The 15786-nt window shown below is 38.2% G+C and overlaps 1 protein-coding gene across 1 annotated transcript; it reads left to right on the plus strand.

Moving 5' to 3' along the window:
* The first annotated feature begins 5256 nt into the window (after nucleotides 1-5256).
* On the plus strand, nucleotides 5257-13145 carry LOC106073842 (uncharacterized). Its single transcript, XM_056033404.1, has 4 exons — nucleotides 5257-5416; nucleotides 7398-7840; nucleotides 8968-9099; nucleotides 12550-13145. The coding sequence occupies exons 1-4, from the start codon at nucleotides 5356-5358 to the stop codon at nucleotides 13021-13023; spliced, it is 1110 nt and encodes a 369-aa protein (XP_055889379.1). The 5' UTR covers nucleotides 5257-5355; the 3' UTR covers nucleotides 13024-13145.
* Nucleotides 13146-15786: the final 2641 nt, after the last annotated feature.

Here is a 15786-nt window from a genome sequence, read left to right on the forward strand (position 1 = left end):
TAAAGATTGGAACAATGATTAGTTCATAGTTATAAATATATAAATGGCAAGACAAAATACCAGATACAGAAGTCCTTCGAAGAGCGTGTCTGCAAAGCATCCACACAATCCTGATGCAGTCCCAGCTGCGATGGGCAGGTCACGTCTACAGAATGGAAGACCACCGCATCCCTAAACGACTCTTGTATGGCCAACTAAGCGAAGGAAAGCGCTCGCAAGGTGGGCGAAGAAAGTGCTTCAGGGACACCCTCAAAGCTTCTCTGAAGGCGTTCAGCATAGACCCAGGCACCTGGGAGACAGAGGCACATGACAGAGCATCTTGGCGTCGCGCTGTGAAAACTGGCGCACAGGTTGCTGAGGAAAAAAGAACAACGCTGGCAGAAGAAAAAACGCCAGAAAAGAAAAGCAAGGCTAATGACACTAGCTCAAGCTGAAATAACCTGCCCAGTGTGCGGCCGAACATTCCGGGCTCACATAGGTCTCACCAGCCACATGAGGAGGCATAAAACCCCAGTGCAAAGCCCTCAGCCCCATGGATGACAAAGTGGTCATCATCGAACCACGATGGACGAACTATATATATATATATATATATATATATATATATATAGTTCATAGTTATAAATAAAGCTTATGCGCCCTAGTTTTGATTTGTTGTAGAACTCTTCAGTTTATTAGTCGGGAATTTTGTCGTCTGGGAGTTTTGTGAATCCTAAAGCAAATATAAATTCCCAAGTAAAATGAAGTCGTAATAACGTTAGCTCTGTTCTTCTAGTTGAGTTGGAGTTATGAAATGTGCAGACGGTCAGAACGCATAGTCATAGACTTAGCTGAACACATCTAGTGGTTTAATGAATGTGCCGGCAATGTGGGTATTAGGGCAAATACCGTTGGGCTGGGTAATCAATGAGCCGGCAATGTGGGTATTTGGGCAAATACCGTTGGGCTGGGTAATCAATGAGCCGGCAATGTGGGTATTTGGGCAAATACCGTTGGGCTGGGTAATCAATGAGCCGGCAATGTGGGTATTTGGGCAAATACCGTTGGGCTGGGTAATCAATGAGCCGGCAATGTGGGTATTTGGGCAAATACCGTTGGGCTGGGTAATCAATGAGCAGGCAATGTAGGTATTTGGGCAAATACCGTTGGGCTGGGTAATCAATGAGCCGGCAGTGCTGAAGGCATGTATTGCACTGCTCCATACTTTATAATTGGAAATCAGACAAAAGAAGGCAATCCAAGGTCTACAAAGAAGCTTCACTAAAATATAAAACCAATTTAAGATCGCTTCTTTTTCCGGAACATTTTTGAACTTTTTACACCGCCATATATTTTTTGTTCTCATGCTTTGATGTACTCTACAGCAGTGATGCCCAAAATACGGCCCGCGGGCCAGATCCGGCCCGCCAAAACATCGGCACAAAGTGTAGAAATAAAAAACCCTCCATAAAATAAGGTTGAAAGATGTATCTTTACCTACGTTAGGGTCCTCATTTTTTCTGTAATGGGTTGGTACCATGACCTTTAGTAACATTTGCGTGCTTATGAAATGGGACTCTGAATTAAGAATCGACCTGGAAAAGTGATTGTATCTTTACTTTTTTGTGTAACATGATGATACGCTAAAATGTTTGTTTCATAAGGAAAATTTGGCTGTCGAAAAAAAAACAAAATATAAATGGTATTATGAAACAAATATGGCGGCATTCTTGATTTGAGCCGCGAATAAAAGATTGTTTAACTACGGGTGCTAGATCCACGGGTTTCTAATCAAATAGTTTCAGGTTAATTATATTTAGCTTTTTTTTCTCTTTTTGTTGATGTGGCCCGCGACTCGAGTGTTGGAAATAAAATGGCCCGTAAGTCGAGCAAGGTTGGGCGTCACTGCTCTACAGCATGTAGGTTTGTAGGTTTGTAGGTTTGTTACAAATGGTGCTGGTACCAAGATTTGAGCTCTGCACATAGGCTCAGTCAGTTAGAAATCAAGTCAGTTGAAGTTAGTTGAAAGTCAAGTAACAAGTTGTTGAAAGTCTATCGGTGTAATAGGTTTGGTGACATCACTTAGTGGATTTAGCGATATGACCATGTAACAAGGGAGGTTAGCAATGTAGAAAAGTAATCATGCAGCAAAAGAGTTAATAGTCATGTAGAAAGTATAAATATCTAGAATGTATTTCAAGATGGTATGGATTATATTGCATGTATTATGTTCATGGACATTGGATATATCCTATATTGTATGTAAATAAACATATTGTTGTAACTCCAGTGGCGGACTGAAAGGGTTAAAGTGTGTGTGACCTACTGACACACGAGACTAAGGCGCATCACCCAAGTCAACGGCTGTTAAACAAGGGACATTACTGCTAGTACACGAAATTATGACCCGTGTTAAGGTCATGTGATCGAAAGCCTTAATAATAATTTTTATTTATAAAGCGCTGTTAACAAACAAAATGTAGGCTCAAGGCGCTTTAACAACATTACAAACACAAACTGGACAGTTCATATAACAATTAATCTAAACAGGTTTTAAACAGATAGGTCTTAATGTTCTTCTTAAAAGTGGTGTAGCATGTTGTCTGTCTGAGATCAATGGGGAGTGAGTTCCAAACCTTTGGTCCGTGAACTGACGAAAGACAATGTGTAAGAAAGGACAGTTGAGTCCAGGACAGCAAGGCAGTAAGGACTGTCTGCTACGAAGTGTAGCTGTACGAGCTAGAGAGACTTGTAGTGTTTAGTTGGCAGTTCTTTTGTGTTAAACCATTTGAAGTTAGTGTAGCCAATTCTGTTGTATTGGCTGTTGATGTATTTGTCATTAAACCGCCATATCGTTACTTGAAACTCTTGTTGTCAAGTTCTAGTATTAGGTGTGCTTTGTGTTTAGCAGTGTTTACAGAAGGCCTGTTAGAGAAAATCGTAACACAAATAATATAATGTTTGTACAGTGAAACGTTATCACGTGTCACGTCTAAAAGTAATTCCATTTACAGGAAGACCTCTCCATGTATGTTCGCCATTTACAGTAAGACCTTTCCTTGTATGTACCGCCATTTACAGAAAGACCTCTCCATGTATGTACCGACATTTACAAAAAGACCTCGCCATGTATGTACCGCCATTTACAGAAAGACCTCGCCATGTATATACCGCCATTTACAGAAAAACCTCGCCATGTAAGTACCGCCATTTACAGAAAGACCTCATCATGTATGTTCTCCATTTACAAAAAGACCTCGCCATGTATGTACCGCCATTTACAGAAAGACCTCTCCATGTATGTACCGCCATTTACAGAAAGACCTCTCCATGTATGTACCGCCATTTACAGAAAGACCTCGCCTTGTAAGTACCGCCATTTACAGAAAGACCTCTCCATATACCGCCATTAAAAATACGTCTTAAAGTTACATTTAATGTAGTAATGATTTTTTTTTCGTTTTAATAAAATGTCACGACACTCGATTTTTGTTCAGGTTTGCAAATGGTAATAACGGGAGGGGACACAGCGGCAGAGGGATACAACGCTTAGCTTTCGAACCGATGGATACCGGATTCGAATCTAAGCGAAGACTGGGATTTTAACTCTTTCTCTCCTAACTGACGATACCAGCGTTGATTCCACCAGAATGTGGTAAATAGTTACGGAGAGAAAGAGTTAATTTCGGGGCTCTAGGGCATTTTGGCCGCAACGTGTGGGCAGTTTAGACCAATAGCTCGTTACGACGTAGCAGGTCAGTGTTGAGGCCTTCTGTACCGATTGCTGAGACTCTAATGAGTACCTGACATTGGGTAAAGTAAGCGTTTTGCAGTTGTGCTGGCAACATCACACCCTTGTTAACCGTCATAGAAACCGATGACCTTTACATCATCTGCCCTATATATTGAAAGGTCTGAAAGCGTTGGCCATTTCTATAAGAAATTTAAATTTTGATTACAATTTTATAAGCAAAAAAAAACCCCAACCCAAATGAACATTTACCTTTAGGGGTCGCCGCGTAGTCAGCGATTGCAAAAAAAAAAAAAAAAAAAAGAGGTCACGGAAACTAAAAAGGTTGAGAACCGCTGATCAACACATAATCAGGAAAATCCTTATGGTTGTCACCAACGTTTTTTGTGTGCGTTCTGAGCTTGAGACATTAATTCACCTGGCGTCGACACGTCACTTTTTTCTTTTCATAGCAAGAAGAGCGCATGTAATGGGTTAAAGTGAAAATGGGTGGGATCAATGAGATTAAAGTTTTAGTATTTTTTTGTTTTTCAACCAGGAACTAAGTAATCTGTTCTCCTGGCTTCTAGAGGGAGCGCTTTTTTTTTTAAAAAGATGAAAAACCAAATTGGCAGGTCAAATTAAGTGTAAGAAAGAAGAAGAGGGCAGCACTGGCCGATACAATTCTGCCAGGAATATTGTGGGTACTTACAGCGCACGTACGTCAGGGCGTGTGCGTAGTCAAATTATTATCCTGTTGACGTCTTGGCGCGGACATTTTTCTTTGCCACTCAGAAATCAGTGACTTAGCGATGTACGACAAAAAAAATATTCGACCTTGACATCTGAAAGTCTAGAAAAATCACGTGATTGGAGCTCTTTTGAAATGGTTTTGTCAAAATGTTTACTGTCAAAATGCGTTATTGTCGCAGTCCCATCGGTGGAAAAGGGGAAACATTTTAAATGGTCACACTTAGAGCTTCCTCCTTAATATAGTTACATTTTTAATACATTATATATATATATATATGTATATATATATATATATATATATATATAGTTCGTCCATCGTGGTTCGATGACGACCACTTTGTCATCCAGGGGGCTGAGGGCTTTGCACTGGGGCTTTATGCCTCCTCATGTGGCTGGTGAGACCTATGTGAGCCCGGAATGTTCGGCCGCACACTGGGCAGGTTATTCCAGCTGGAGCTAGTGTCGTTTGCCTTGCTTTTCTTCTCTGGCGTTTTTCTTCTGCCAGCGTTGTTCTGAGGAAAAAAGAACAACATTTTTAATACATTGTTAATCAATTCATTTTACATGTTTCATATTCACATGCACATTTACGGGGACTATGTAAATGAAAAAAAATTATCTTAAAGATTAATTACTGTTTCCACCCCTTTTTTTTGAACCGTTTATGATGACGTGTCTCGTTGTTAGGAGGTGGCGCCCCGCAGTTTGAGGAACGTTGGGTTATCACATTCCTTGCTAAGTCACAATGTTTTGCTAAAGGTTTGCCACAACCTACATTGAAAAACATTTCTACTGCGTGTTGAACTGTTGCTCTGTAATATGATATAAGGAACTACAGACCTGGTGTTTGTAAACAGTTGACTACAAGGACGTCTGGCGCTAGTCGAGTGACAATGTCGCAGCTACGATTAAGCTTTGCTTTCTTCATGTTGCTAGTTGCATTGACAAACTCAAGTAAGTTTCTATTTCTTCTAGATGTTTACTTTAACAAGAAAAATAAAAAAAATACTTTAATAATAATAATAATAATCGATAAAAAGGAAAAACCGCTACCATTATCGATATCGCCTTACCACTCTCATAATTTAAGAAAAACTGAGATAGAAAAACAAAGAAAATATGGGAACCTAGGCTTGGAGAGCGTTTATGGAAATTGTCCAAAATAACAATATACCCCATTGTTATATCAACCGAGGGGATAATAACAACTGACCTCACAGACACCTTCAAGGCCCTTAACATTCCTAGGAACATCTTCGCTGCCTGTCAGAGGGCGGTACTACTGCAGACCTGCCACATCACCAGAAAATTCCTCAGTGGAAACTGTTAAAGGGACTACGATGAATTTTGTTTCTCTTTAGCGAAACTCGACCCTGGCAGCGCCAGAGAATGACTACTCGTTCATTTCTAACATAATAATAATAATAATCTTTATTATCCGTAAGGAAAGTTGTCTTACAATTTGTGCATTACACCAAACAAAAAACATTATAACTATAAGAAACCAAAGTGTACATTCACACCAGACTCACTCATAATTTACATGTGACAAAGTTTATACCAGATTGTTCTTATTTAATGATTTGATTGCCAGGGGAACAAAAGAGTGTTTGTGTCTTGTATTCTATTAAACGTAATCGTATCAATTAGTTTGGAGCAGACATGTCATTAAATTTGTAATAGATCTAGAGTTCTAGACTAACAACAGTAAATCTCTACCATTAGAAATGTGTTTTTTTTACCAATTGTTTTTGTTTAGCGCAATTTCATACTTTTAGCTTTCTCAATAAAAGAGATATCTGGGTGGATTTTACCGCAATATGGGTTTTAGAAGCATTTACCAAAAAAAAAAAAAAGGGGGGGGGGGGGTTGAAGGTAAACGATCTAAATTTTAAATCGAGGCCACTCTGCCAGTGAGGCACTTTTGATTATATAGTTGTATATTGTTTGTTTCGATTTAGAGTGTCGACATAAAGCGGACTAATTCAGCTTATACCACCACTTCAGTCAAGTACACTTTCTTTCCATTGTTCGAGATACCAAAACTAAATGATTAATTACCAACAGTTAATAAAGTAATTGGTTAATTTTTAAAATTGATTCTTGTATTGTCAGGTAAAAGACGTAATTGTGTTTTTACCAGACAGACAGACAGACAGACAGAGTGAGTTGATATAAGCTTTGTAAAAACAAAACAAGACATTCTCTGCATGTTGTAAAAGTACATTATAAAAATTTACCAAGAGAAGTTTGATTCACATGTATATATCTAATAGTTTCGTGACATTTTTTTTTTCATTTTTTTTTGAAAATAATAGAAGCTATTTGATAGTAGTATTTTACGGTTGCCATAGGTGATGTTACGATTTTACACGACAGCTATCACTTTCTAATCTTTTTTATTCGCTGTCTTTTTTTTTTTTACAACGCTTGTATCAATTCACTCTGTCTGTCTGTCTGGTAAAATGTGTGCAGGTTATCTCTCCCAAACAATTATTCATTGACATAGACAAGACATGAATCAATTAAAAAAAAAGTAATTAGTCCAACAAATACTGTTAATTCATTATCTTGTTTAATAGCCAAAAGGGAAACGAATACTTCAGTATTTACATATATGACTAAATTTGTTGGGTTTAGTCCCTTAAATAAGTGTTAACGCTATTTCTACCTCACGCATTCTCCGATCAAGTTGATACTTTAAACAATTATTTATTGTACCTAACAAAACATACATGAATAAAAAAAATTACCAATTATTCAACTAATTATTAGTAATTATGTCGTTTGATATCGAATAAGGGAATAACTTCCAGATTATTGATAGAGTTCTTCCCCTTAGATAAGTTTTTTTTATGTTTTGTTTTAAAGAATTTTTTTATTATTTTGCTTGTTTTATTGCTAATTTTGCCGAAGTTTTGGTCTTTCATTCCAGATGTTTTACTGACATACGATACACAGCAGCCAGGGTTCTTAAACAATTTCACTTGCGGTTTGCTTACCTGTGAAAAAGCGCTTAGCACTGGCGAGCTATACGTAGAGAAGTTTAACTTGATCAATATTGGTCAAAACGCATCTAAATTGGCCACGATCTTCGCAAAATGTGGGAAACAGGTCATGGCTTCTGAGATATCCTTAACAGAGAAGTCCTTTAACCGCTCTATGGCTAGAGTCCAGCTGGCTATTCATAACTCGCTCATTTGTTTCCGAGGCTCCTTTCTGTGTGAGGTGAGTTATAGGAATGACGAATTTGAGAGCCTAACGGATATGTCAATTAAAAGGCCTAATCACGAGACACCTTACAGTCTTCAAGACAAGATGGAGTTCCTTGCAGAGACCATCACAAGTTTAAAGTATGTTGTTCAAGAGCTGAGGCAGGTAAGAGTGACGATGGCTATTGATCGTTTTAAACTTAATCAAGAATTACATTCTTTCTACACTCCTCTTTGTGATTGTTGACTAACATTGACCTTAGGGTGAGGTAGTTAACAGGTCTATCTGGTTGTTCCATAGATGAACCTGCCTTTGATAGCTTATCTGCCTTTTCATTTCCCATGATGTCAATATGTCCAGGAATCCACCGTAGTGTGATATTGATATTTAATTTTGATATCATCTGATGGATTATCACAATGAGTGTTGTCAACTCTCTTGGGCTGTTTGAGGTGCTGCTGTTACGTGCTTGCATAGTGGATTGGGAGTCTGTAAAGACAACAATATCTGATGGTGATTGCACTCCTTGACCGCACTACAAACAGCGATGTCCTTGCGAACGCCGTTATAGACAGTATAGAGGGACTTCTTATGGTCCGACAGTTACGCTGGGCAGGGCACGTATCCCGTATGGGAGACGAACGTATGCCAAAGGCAGTCATTTTTGGTGAGCTATAAGGTGGTCGACGTAACAGAGGTGGCCCCACGAAAACGCTATAAAGACCAGCTTAGGCGCTAACTTGCCTTAGCTGACATAGAAGAGAGCACCTGGTTGTATGCGGCCTCTAGACCAAAAGAAAATAAATCCGCTGCCGAGGACAGGCGCAGATGGCGAAAAGAAAATCTAAATCGATCACCGGCGGACAATGGTTATGCCTGTGCTAGATGTGGCAAAAAATGTAGGTCAGAGCTGGGATTGCGTAGCCACGGAAAATATTGCATTCCTCATTTATCTTCGGACTCGAAGACAAGTCTTAACATATAGATCTATACTTTAACTAAGGCCGCGGGATTACACATTTGAGACCAAAAGAAAATCCCTTGCCGAGGACAGACGCAGACGACGAAAAGAAAATCTTTATCGACCGCCGGCGGACAATGGTTATGCCTGTGCTAGATGTGGCAAAATATGTAGGTCACAGCTAGGGCTGTGTAAACACGGGAAACACTGCAATCCTCGTTAATTTTTGCACTCGAAGACACGCCTTATTATTATTATTATGATTTTACTTTATTATACTTCTTTTTTTTAAGGTCACACTTTTGAATGGTCGTTTTCCTTTTGATTCCAGTGTCCAGATGAAAATCTCCACAAGGATTGGACTCTAGCATTTCGCGGAACATCAGGAATTAAAAAATCTGTGTATGACGCGTACAAGCTAGGGCTAGGCATTCCCGAAGTTGTAGAAAGCGGATGCAAGCAGGCGAGTAAATTTCTTTTTAATGCCTTGAATAAACTGATCGGAGTGTTAGTTTCTATGCCATAATGAGCAAAACAAAGGAAATTATAATTCAACAACAAAGTATCACAAAGACTTGAATATAAAAATACATTTTTACTGTCAATAGATGCTGAAACAAAACATAACAAAATGCATCAATTATTGACATAGAAATGGAAGATATACTTCTAGTCATGCATCTAGTCATGCATCTAGTCATGCATCTAGTCATACATCTAGTCATGCATCTAGTCATACATCTAGTCATGCATCTAGTCATACATCGAGTCATACATCTAGTCATGCATCTAGTCATACATCTAATCATGCATCTAGTCATACATCTAGTCATGCATCTAGTCATGTATCTAGTCATGCATCTAGTCATACATCTAGTCATACATCTAGTCATACATCTAGTCATGCATCTAGTCATACATCTAGTCATACATCTAGTCATACATCTAGTCATGCATCTAGTCATGCATCTAATCATGCATCTAGTCATACATCTAATCATGCATCTAGTCATACATCTAATCATGCATCTAGTCATGCATCTAGTCATGCATCTAGTCATACATCTAGTCATACATCTAGTCATGCATCTAGTCATGCATCTAGTCATGCATCTAGTCATACATCTAGTCATGCATCTAGTCATACATCTAGTCATGCATCTAGTCATACATCTAGTCATACATCTAGTCATGCATCTAGTCATACATCTAATCATGCATCTAGTCATACATCTAGTCATGCATCTAGTCATGTATCTAGTCATGCATCTAGTCATACATCTAGTCATACATCTAGTCATACATCTAGTCATGCATCTAGTCATGCATCTAGTCATACATCTAGTCATGCATCTAGTCATACATCTAGTCATGCATCTAGTCATACATCTAATCATGCATCTAGTCATACATCTAATCATGCATCTAGTCATACATCTAGTCATGCATCTAGTCATGCATCTAGTCATGCATCTAGTCATACATCTAGTCATGCATCTAGTCATACATCTAGTCATGCATCTAGTCATACATCTAGTCATGCATCTAGTCATACATCTAATCATGCATCTAGTCATGCATCTAGTCATGCATCTAGTCATACATCTAATCATGCATCTAGTCATGCATCTAGTCATGCATCTAGTCATACATCTAATCATGCATCTAATAATGCATCTAGTCATACATCTAGTCATACATCTAGTCATACATCTAATCATGCATCTAGTCATACATCTAGTCATACATCTAGTCATACATCTAGTCATACATCTAGTCATGCATCTAGTCATACATCTAGTCATACATCTAGTCATGCATCTAGTCATACATCTAGTCATAGATCTAGTCATGCATCTAGTCATACATCTAATCATGCATCTAGTCATACATCTAGTCATGCATCTAGTCATACATCTAATCATGCATCTAGTCATACATCTAGTCATGCATCTAGTCATACATCTAGTCATGCATCTAGTCATACATCTAGTCATACATCTAGTCATGCATCTAGTCATACATCTAGTCATGCATCTAGTCATACATCTAGTCATACATCTAGTCATACATCTAGTCATGCATCTAGTCATACATCTAGTCATGCATCTAGTCATACATCTAGTCATACATTTAGTCATGCATCTAGTCATGCATCTAGTCATACATCTAGTCATGCATCTAGTCATACATCTAGTCATACATCTAGTCATGCATCTAGTCATACATCTAGTCATGCATCTAGTCATACATCTAGTCATACATCTAGTCATGCATCTAGTCATACATCTAGTCACGCATTGCTTTGAGAGTAGAGTTGCCTTTCAAACAGTGGAACACCCTCAAGTTCGGAGGTGACCTTCTCTCTGTCTCTCTCTGACTCTTGTCTCTCTCTCTGTCTCCTTCTGACTCTTGTCTCTTTCTCTCTCTCTTTCTGTCTCTCTCTGACTCTTGTCTCTTTCTCTCTCTCCCTGTCTCTCTCTCTCTTTCTCTCTCTGTCTCCTCTCTGTCTGTCTCTCTCTCTCTCTTTCACTCTCTCTGTCTCTCTCTCTGTCTGTCTCTCTCTCTGTCACTCTCTCTCTCTCTTTCACTCTCTCTCTCTCTCTATATATATATTTATTAGCTTCCTTCAGTCGTAGAACGACTATAGTTCATCTCAGAGCACACTTCCTCATGTGGCTGTGGAGCCCTATTTGGAGAGAAACCCGCGTCCACAAATAACGCAGGTTATGGTGGCTTTTGCTTTAGCGGTGGCCATTTTTCGTATTATATATTCGTATATATATGTATATATATATATATATATATATATATATATATATATATATATATATTGTTACGATATCTCCTATTCTGGCCTTCGGTAAACACTGCTAAAACACAACACAACACATCAACACCTTGACAACAAGGCTCCAAATAATCTGGTACTTTAATAATGGTCAAATCAAACAGCCTATACGACACAATTTGGCAACACAATCAACTGCTACAACGTTAGACTGTATACCACTGTACTAAACTCATAACTCTACTGTCTCTTCCTGGACTCGTACGTTTCACTGGAGGACTGCACCAGGACCGACTTCATGGCTGATTAACAGTCTCGGTCTCAACGCTCTCCGGTCTTGAACTGCCGCTTTCCTACACACTGTGTCTGGTCTGCGCAGGCTTATGATCAGACGACCATAACACGGGCGCTATTCACGTGCAAAGTTCATGCCAGTACTGTCCCTTGCCTTTCAATATAGCACGCTAAACTGTATTACTGGCCTGTGTCACATATGTCAGCTGATCACACACAGTTAACCCTTTTGCGTCGCGAATAGGGTTATAACAATATATATATATATATATATATATATATATATATATATATATATATATATATATATATATATATATATATATATATATATATATATATATATATATGATTTATTTATTATGCAAATAATAATAATAATAATAATAATAATAATAATCTTTATTATCCGTAAGGAAATTTGTCTTACAAATAGAGGCACATTAAGAAGTCAAAAGAAGAAGAAGAAATTTTGAAATACAAATACAAAACCTAATAAAATACTCAGAAAGACAAAGATGAAGGCATAATCATCGTTCCATATGCTAGGACAAATTTGTACAAATGCTCCTTTTTCCTTAGTGCTATTAGAGCATGGAATGGTTTGCCTGAGCTAGCCAGGAAAACCAATGACTTGGCAGAATTTCGGTCATTGGTTAATATGCAAGACTAAATGCATCAAGCGTAGGACGTAATCATCTTCTTTTTTGACGTAACGTCTGTATTATATAAGATAAGAAGATAAGCTCTTGGCTTCCGAACGGAAGGATCCCGGGTTCGAATCCCAGGTGAAGACTGGTTTCACAATATTAACTACTTCTATTTCAGGTTGGTCAAAGTTTGCCCTGCGCCAACCACTACAGAAACAACGCCATCTTGGACAACTGGACAGACATCTCTCAAGTAGCACTGGTGCTCTTCAAAGATAATGTCAAAGTAAAACAAGTCATCTTTGACGGTGCCGGCTCTAACTATATGAACTGGCTGACCAAGGCAAGAGTCCTCGACTCGTCATGGAGTGACATGAAAACCCAAGTGTCCAATATTTTCAGCATCGATGGAAATATCAGACCAGATCTTAAAAGAGTCTTCTTGCTCAACAGTGTCTACGGTGGTTGTCCAAACGATGTCGGCTGGTTCGTGGCTGTTGACATGGAAACTGACGGCTGTAATTGGGCGAAAAACCCAGATTTTCCAATGTTCTTATACTCCATGTCCAATGAAAGGGAAAATTACAATAGCGTTAATATCTCAACCGCCGATTACTTTGCGATCTTTGTACGAAATTTTAATCTCCCTTAAGGCTATGTGGGACACTAAATTTAAATTTCGATTTTCAGTTTTAACCTAATTTAAAAAGCCCAACCATTTCTGGACATAAAAATATCATTTTCATGATTGGCGAATAATTACTTATTTTTTTTATATTTTTTTTTTTGTAAGGTATCTACAGCTGTCTCTTTTCCAATTTTGTTTCGTTTTTATCGATTTTCTCAAAATACTATTTTTATTCATATTTTTACTCCTCCTTCACTAATTCTGCATAGAATTCCATCAAACTTGCCCTGCTTATTACTTACACCACGTACAACTTCTTGCTTACATTTTCTAAGTTTGAATTATTATTTTGTCTTAATTGCAATAAAATACTTGAAAAATGAAAAAAAAAATTTATGTTTTTCTATGGCAAGGTTAGAAAAAAAATTATAAAAACGGTTTTACTATATTTAGAAACTAAATGCTAGAAAATGTTCTGCTATGATTGATTTACACATTGTACATTTTTGTTTGGCAATAGCTTAAATAGTTTTAGAGCCTTAGTGATTTAAAAACGATAAACAAAAATCCAATATGGCGGCCGTTTCCATGACAACCATTATAAGCAAACAATTTTAACCACATTTTTTTAAAATGGTTATTCATAGGGATTATACATATAAAGTTTAGAGTAATTTGATCAATAAATAAAAAAAAAAGGTTTCAAGTGTCCCACATAGCCTCAACCTACGTCATTCGTATTTGAGTTTTGGAAATAAAAATTATTGTATCCATTTTCAAGTTTTTCATTCTTTGCAGAGGCCCTTGAAATAGGAGAAGCCGCTATTAGTTTTGAGTGGTCTGTCTGTTTGTACGTCCAAAAATCTATATTCGTGATATTGTGGGAAGCGTGGTCGAGAGGCCAAGTGCGCTTGAACTTAGCCTGGCTTGGCTACCTAGAAGGGGCTCGAGGTTCGACACCCGACTCGCGCAGAGTTGTGTTTACTGAGCGCCTAAAGGCAGCACAGACAACTGGTCCAATGACTCCGAGGTAATGGACCCTCATTCACCAATCGTAAACAAACATCATTTAGTCACGTGATCTGATTGATAAAACAATGAAAACAAAACTGTCACGTGACAACCATCATGAATTAAACATGAGATCGTAAATTGTATAGAAGAGATAAAGCACCACGTAGCTAAATGTTGTTCGTTTACGATTGGTGAATGAGGTCCATTCCAGCTCCCAGTGGCCTCAAGTTGGCGTCTCGCTGGAAACCTCTGGTTATGAAAACAGAAAGGAGAACAGTGGGTAGTGTGAACCAGACCTTGGTTGAGCTTTAATTCAAAGCTTATATCAGCTCTTGTCTGTCTGTCTGATACAACACACTTAAGCCAGCTGAACAACGTTCTAACTTGCTTCCACTTCATTATTATGCGCACCATTTTTCTATACTAGTACATATTCACCCCACCTCTACTGAGGTTATTAAGAGAAGGTAAAGAAACAGGCAGGCCCAGACGAGAACTCTAAACCACTGACCCCCGACTGAGCGCCATCGCCTAGCAGCGACCACATACCAAACGAATAGCCACTTTTGCCATCTCTGTCTCTTTAGTACTAAAAGAGCGTTCAAACGAATACAATTATTTGGTCCCGCATCACCCCCCCAGGGTCACGTAAATACACTCCCTCACCCATATCACTATCCCTAATAGTCCCCACAAACAACTTTATATTTAGGATTCACACATATTGGAAAAGGAAGTATAGTCATTATTATATGTTATTTATAGGATATATTAATAGGCTGAGGTGGTCAAATTGTAGTTAAACTGAATTTCCGTTTGATTGGACCAATAAAAATTATCTTATCTTATCTTATCTGTATAATTTGTTTCAGTAATAAAAGCCTCCAATTCCATAAATGTTTCACTGGTGTTATCCCCCTCTACTGATGTGGTTATCCCCCTTAAATATGATCTAGATGATTTTCTTGTTTACATACCTATTTCCTGAATCCTGTTTGTGCCTTTTGTTAGCCCTTTTTCTACCCAAAAAGATTACTCGACTTAACACTTAATAGAGCGCTAAACAAAAAAGGCGCCTCTGGCACAGGGAGTCGTTTTATAGGTAACTATAAATGTGGAAGGTATTCAATGACTGAATCATCCATCACAACAACAGCAACAACGCCTCCTTACTGGCTTAAATCCGGCACTGAGAAGAGGCATTGACAAAATGGACCAAAGAAAACTTTCCCGGTGCCAGATCCAGAAGTAACAAGAAAAACATTAAAAATATTTATAAAAAAAAACACCTTCTGTGTGCGTCCATTAATGTATCTCCGAGTCACTGGTCAATTTAGTGTTTTTTTTTGTGCGGGTAAGTTTGTGTGTAAACGAGACGAATCGATAAAGAAGGCCTGAACACTGACCTGCGACGTTGCTACCTGTAGGCAGTTTTGACCAATAGCTCTTTACGACGTCACAATATATTTAATTTTCGATATTTCCCCAAAATAGCCGCAGTCTATATTTATCATACAAAAATTTAATAGCAAAAAAAAAAAAAAAAGGCTTTCGTTGTTTTTTTTTTAAAGCATTCCCTAATTAGGAAATAGCTGCCTAAATGTGTGTGCACAAAGTTATACAAACAAATTGCATTGAATACTTCGTTGGTGCATAGCTCACGATTATGGACATTTTAAAAAGTTATCTGACAAAAAACCGAATTGATAATTTTATCGGGTTGGGTGGGGGGGGGGGGGGAGAGGCCGATGAGCAAAAAAAAAAAGAGCCTTT

This window comes from Biomphalaria glabrata, chromosome 6 (assembly GCF_947242115.1).
Source record: "Biomphalaria glabrata chromosome 6, xgBioGlab47.1, whole genome shotgun sequence".
In the NCBI taxonomy this organism is placed as follows: Eukaryota; Metazoa; Mollusca; class Gastropoda; family Planorbidae; genus Biomphalaria; species Biomphalaria glabrata.

Bases quoted from the DNA above. Each gene is read 5' to 3' on its own strand.
- LOC106073842 (XM_056033404.1), top strand. From the start codon at position 5,356: ATGTCGCAGCTACGATTAAGCTTTGCTTTCTTCATGTTGCTAGTTGCA. The intron at 5,417-7,397 runs GTAAGTTTCTAT...CTTTCATTCCAG, and splicing joins AGTTGCATTGACAAACTCAA to ATGTTTTACTGACATACGAT. The intron at 9,100-12,549 runs GCGAGTAAATTT...CTTCTATTTCAG, and splicing joins TAGAAAGCGGATGCAAGCAG to GTTGGTCAAAGTTTGCCCTG.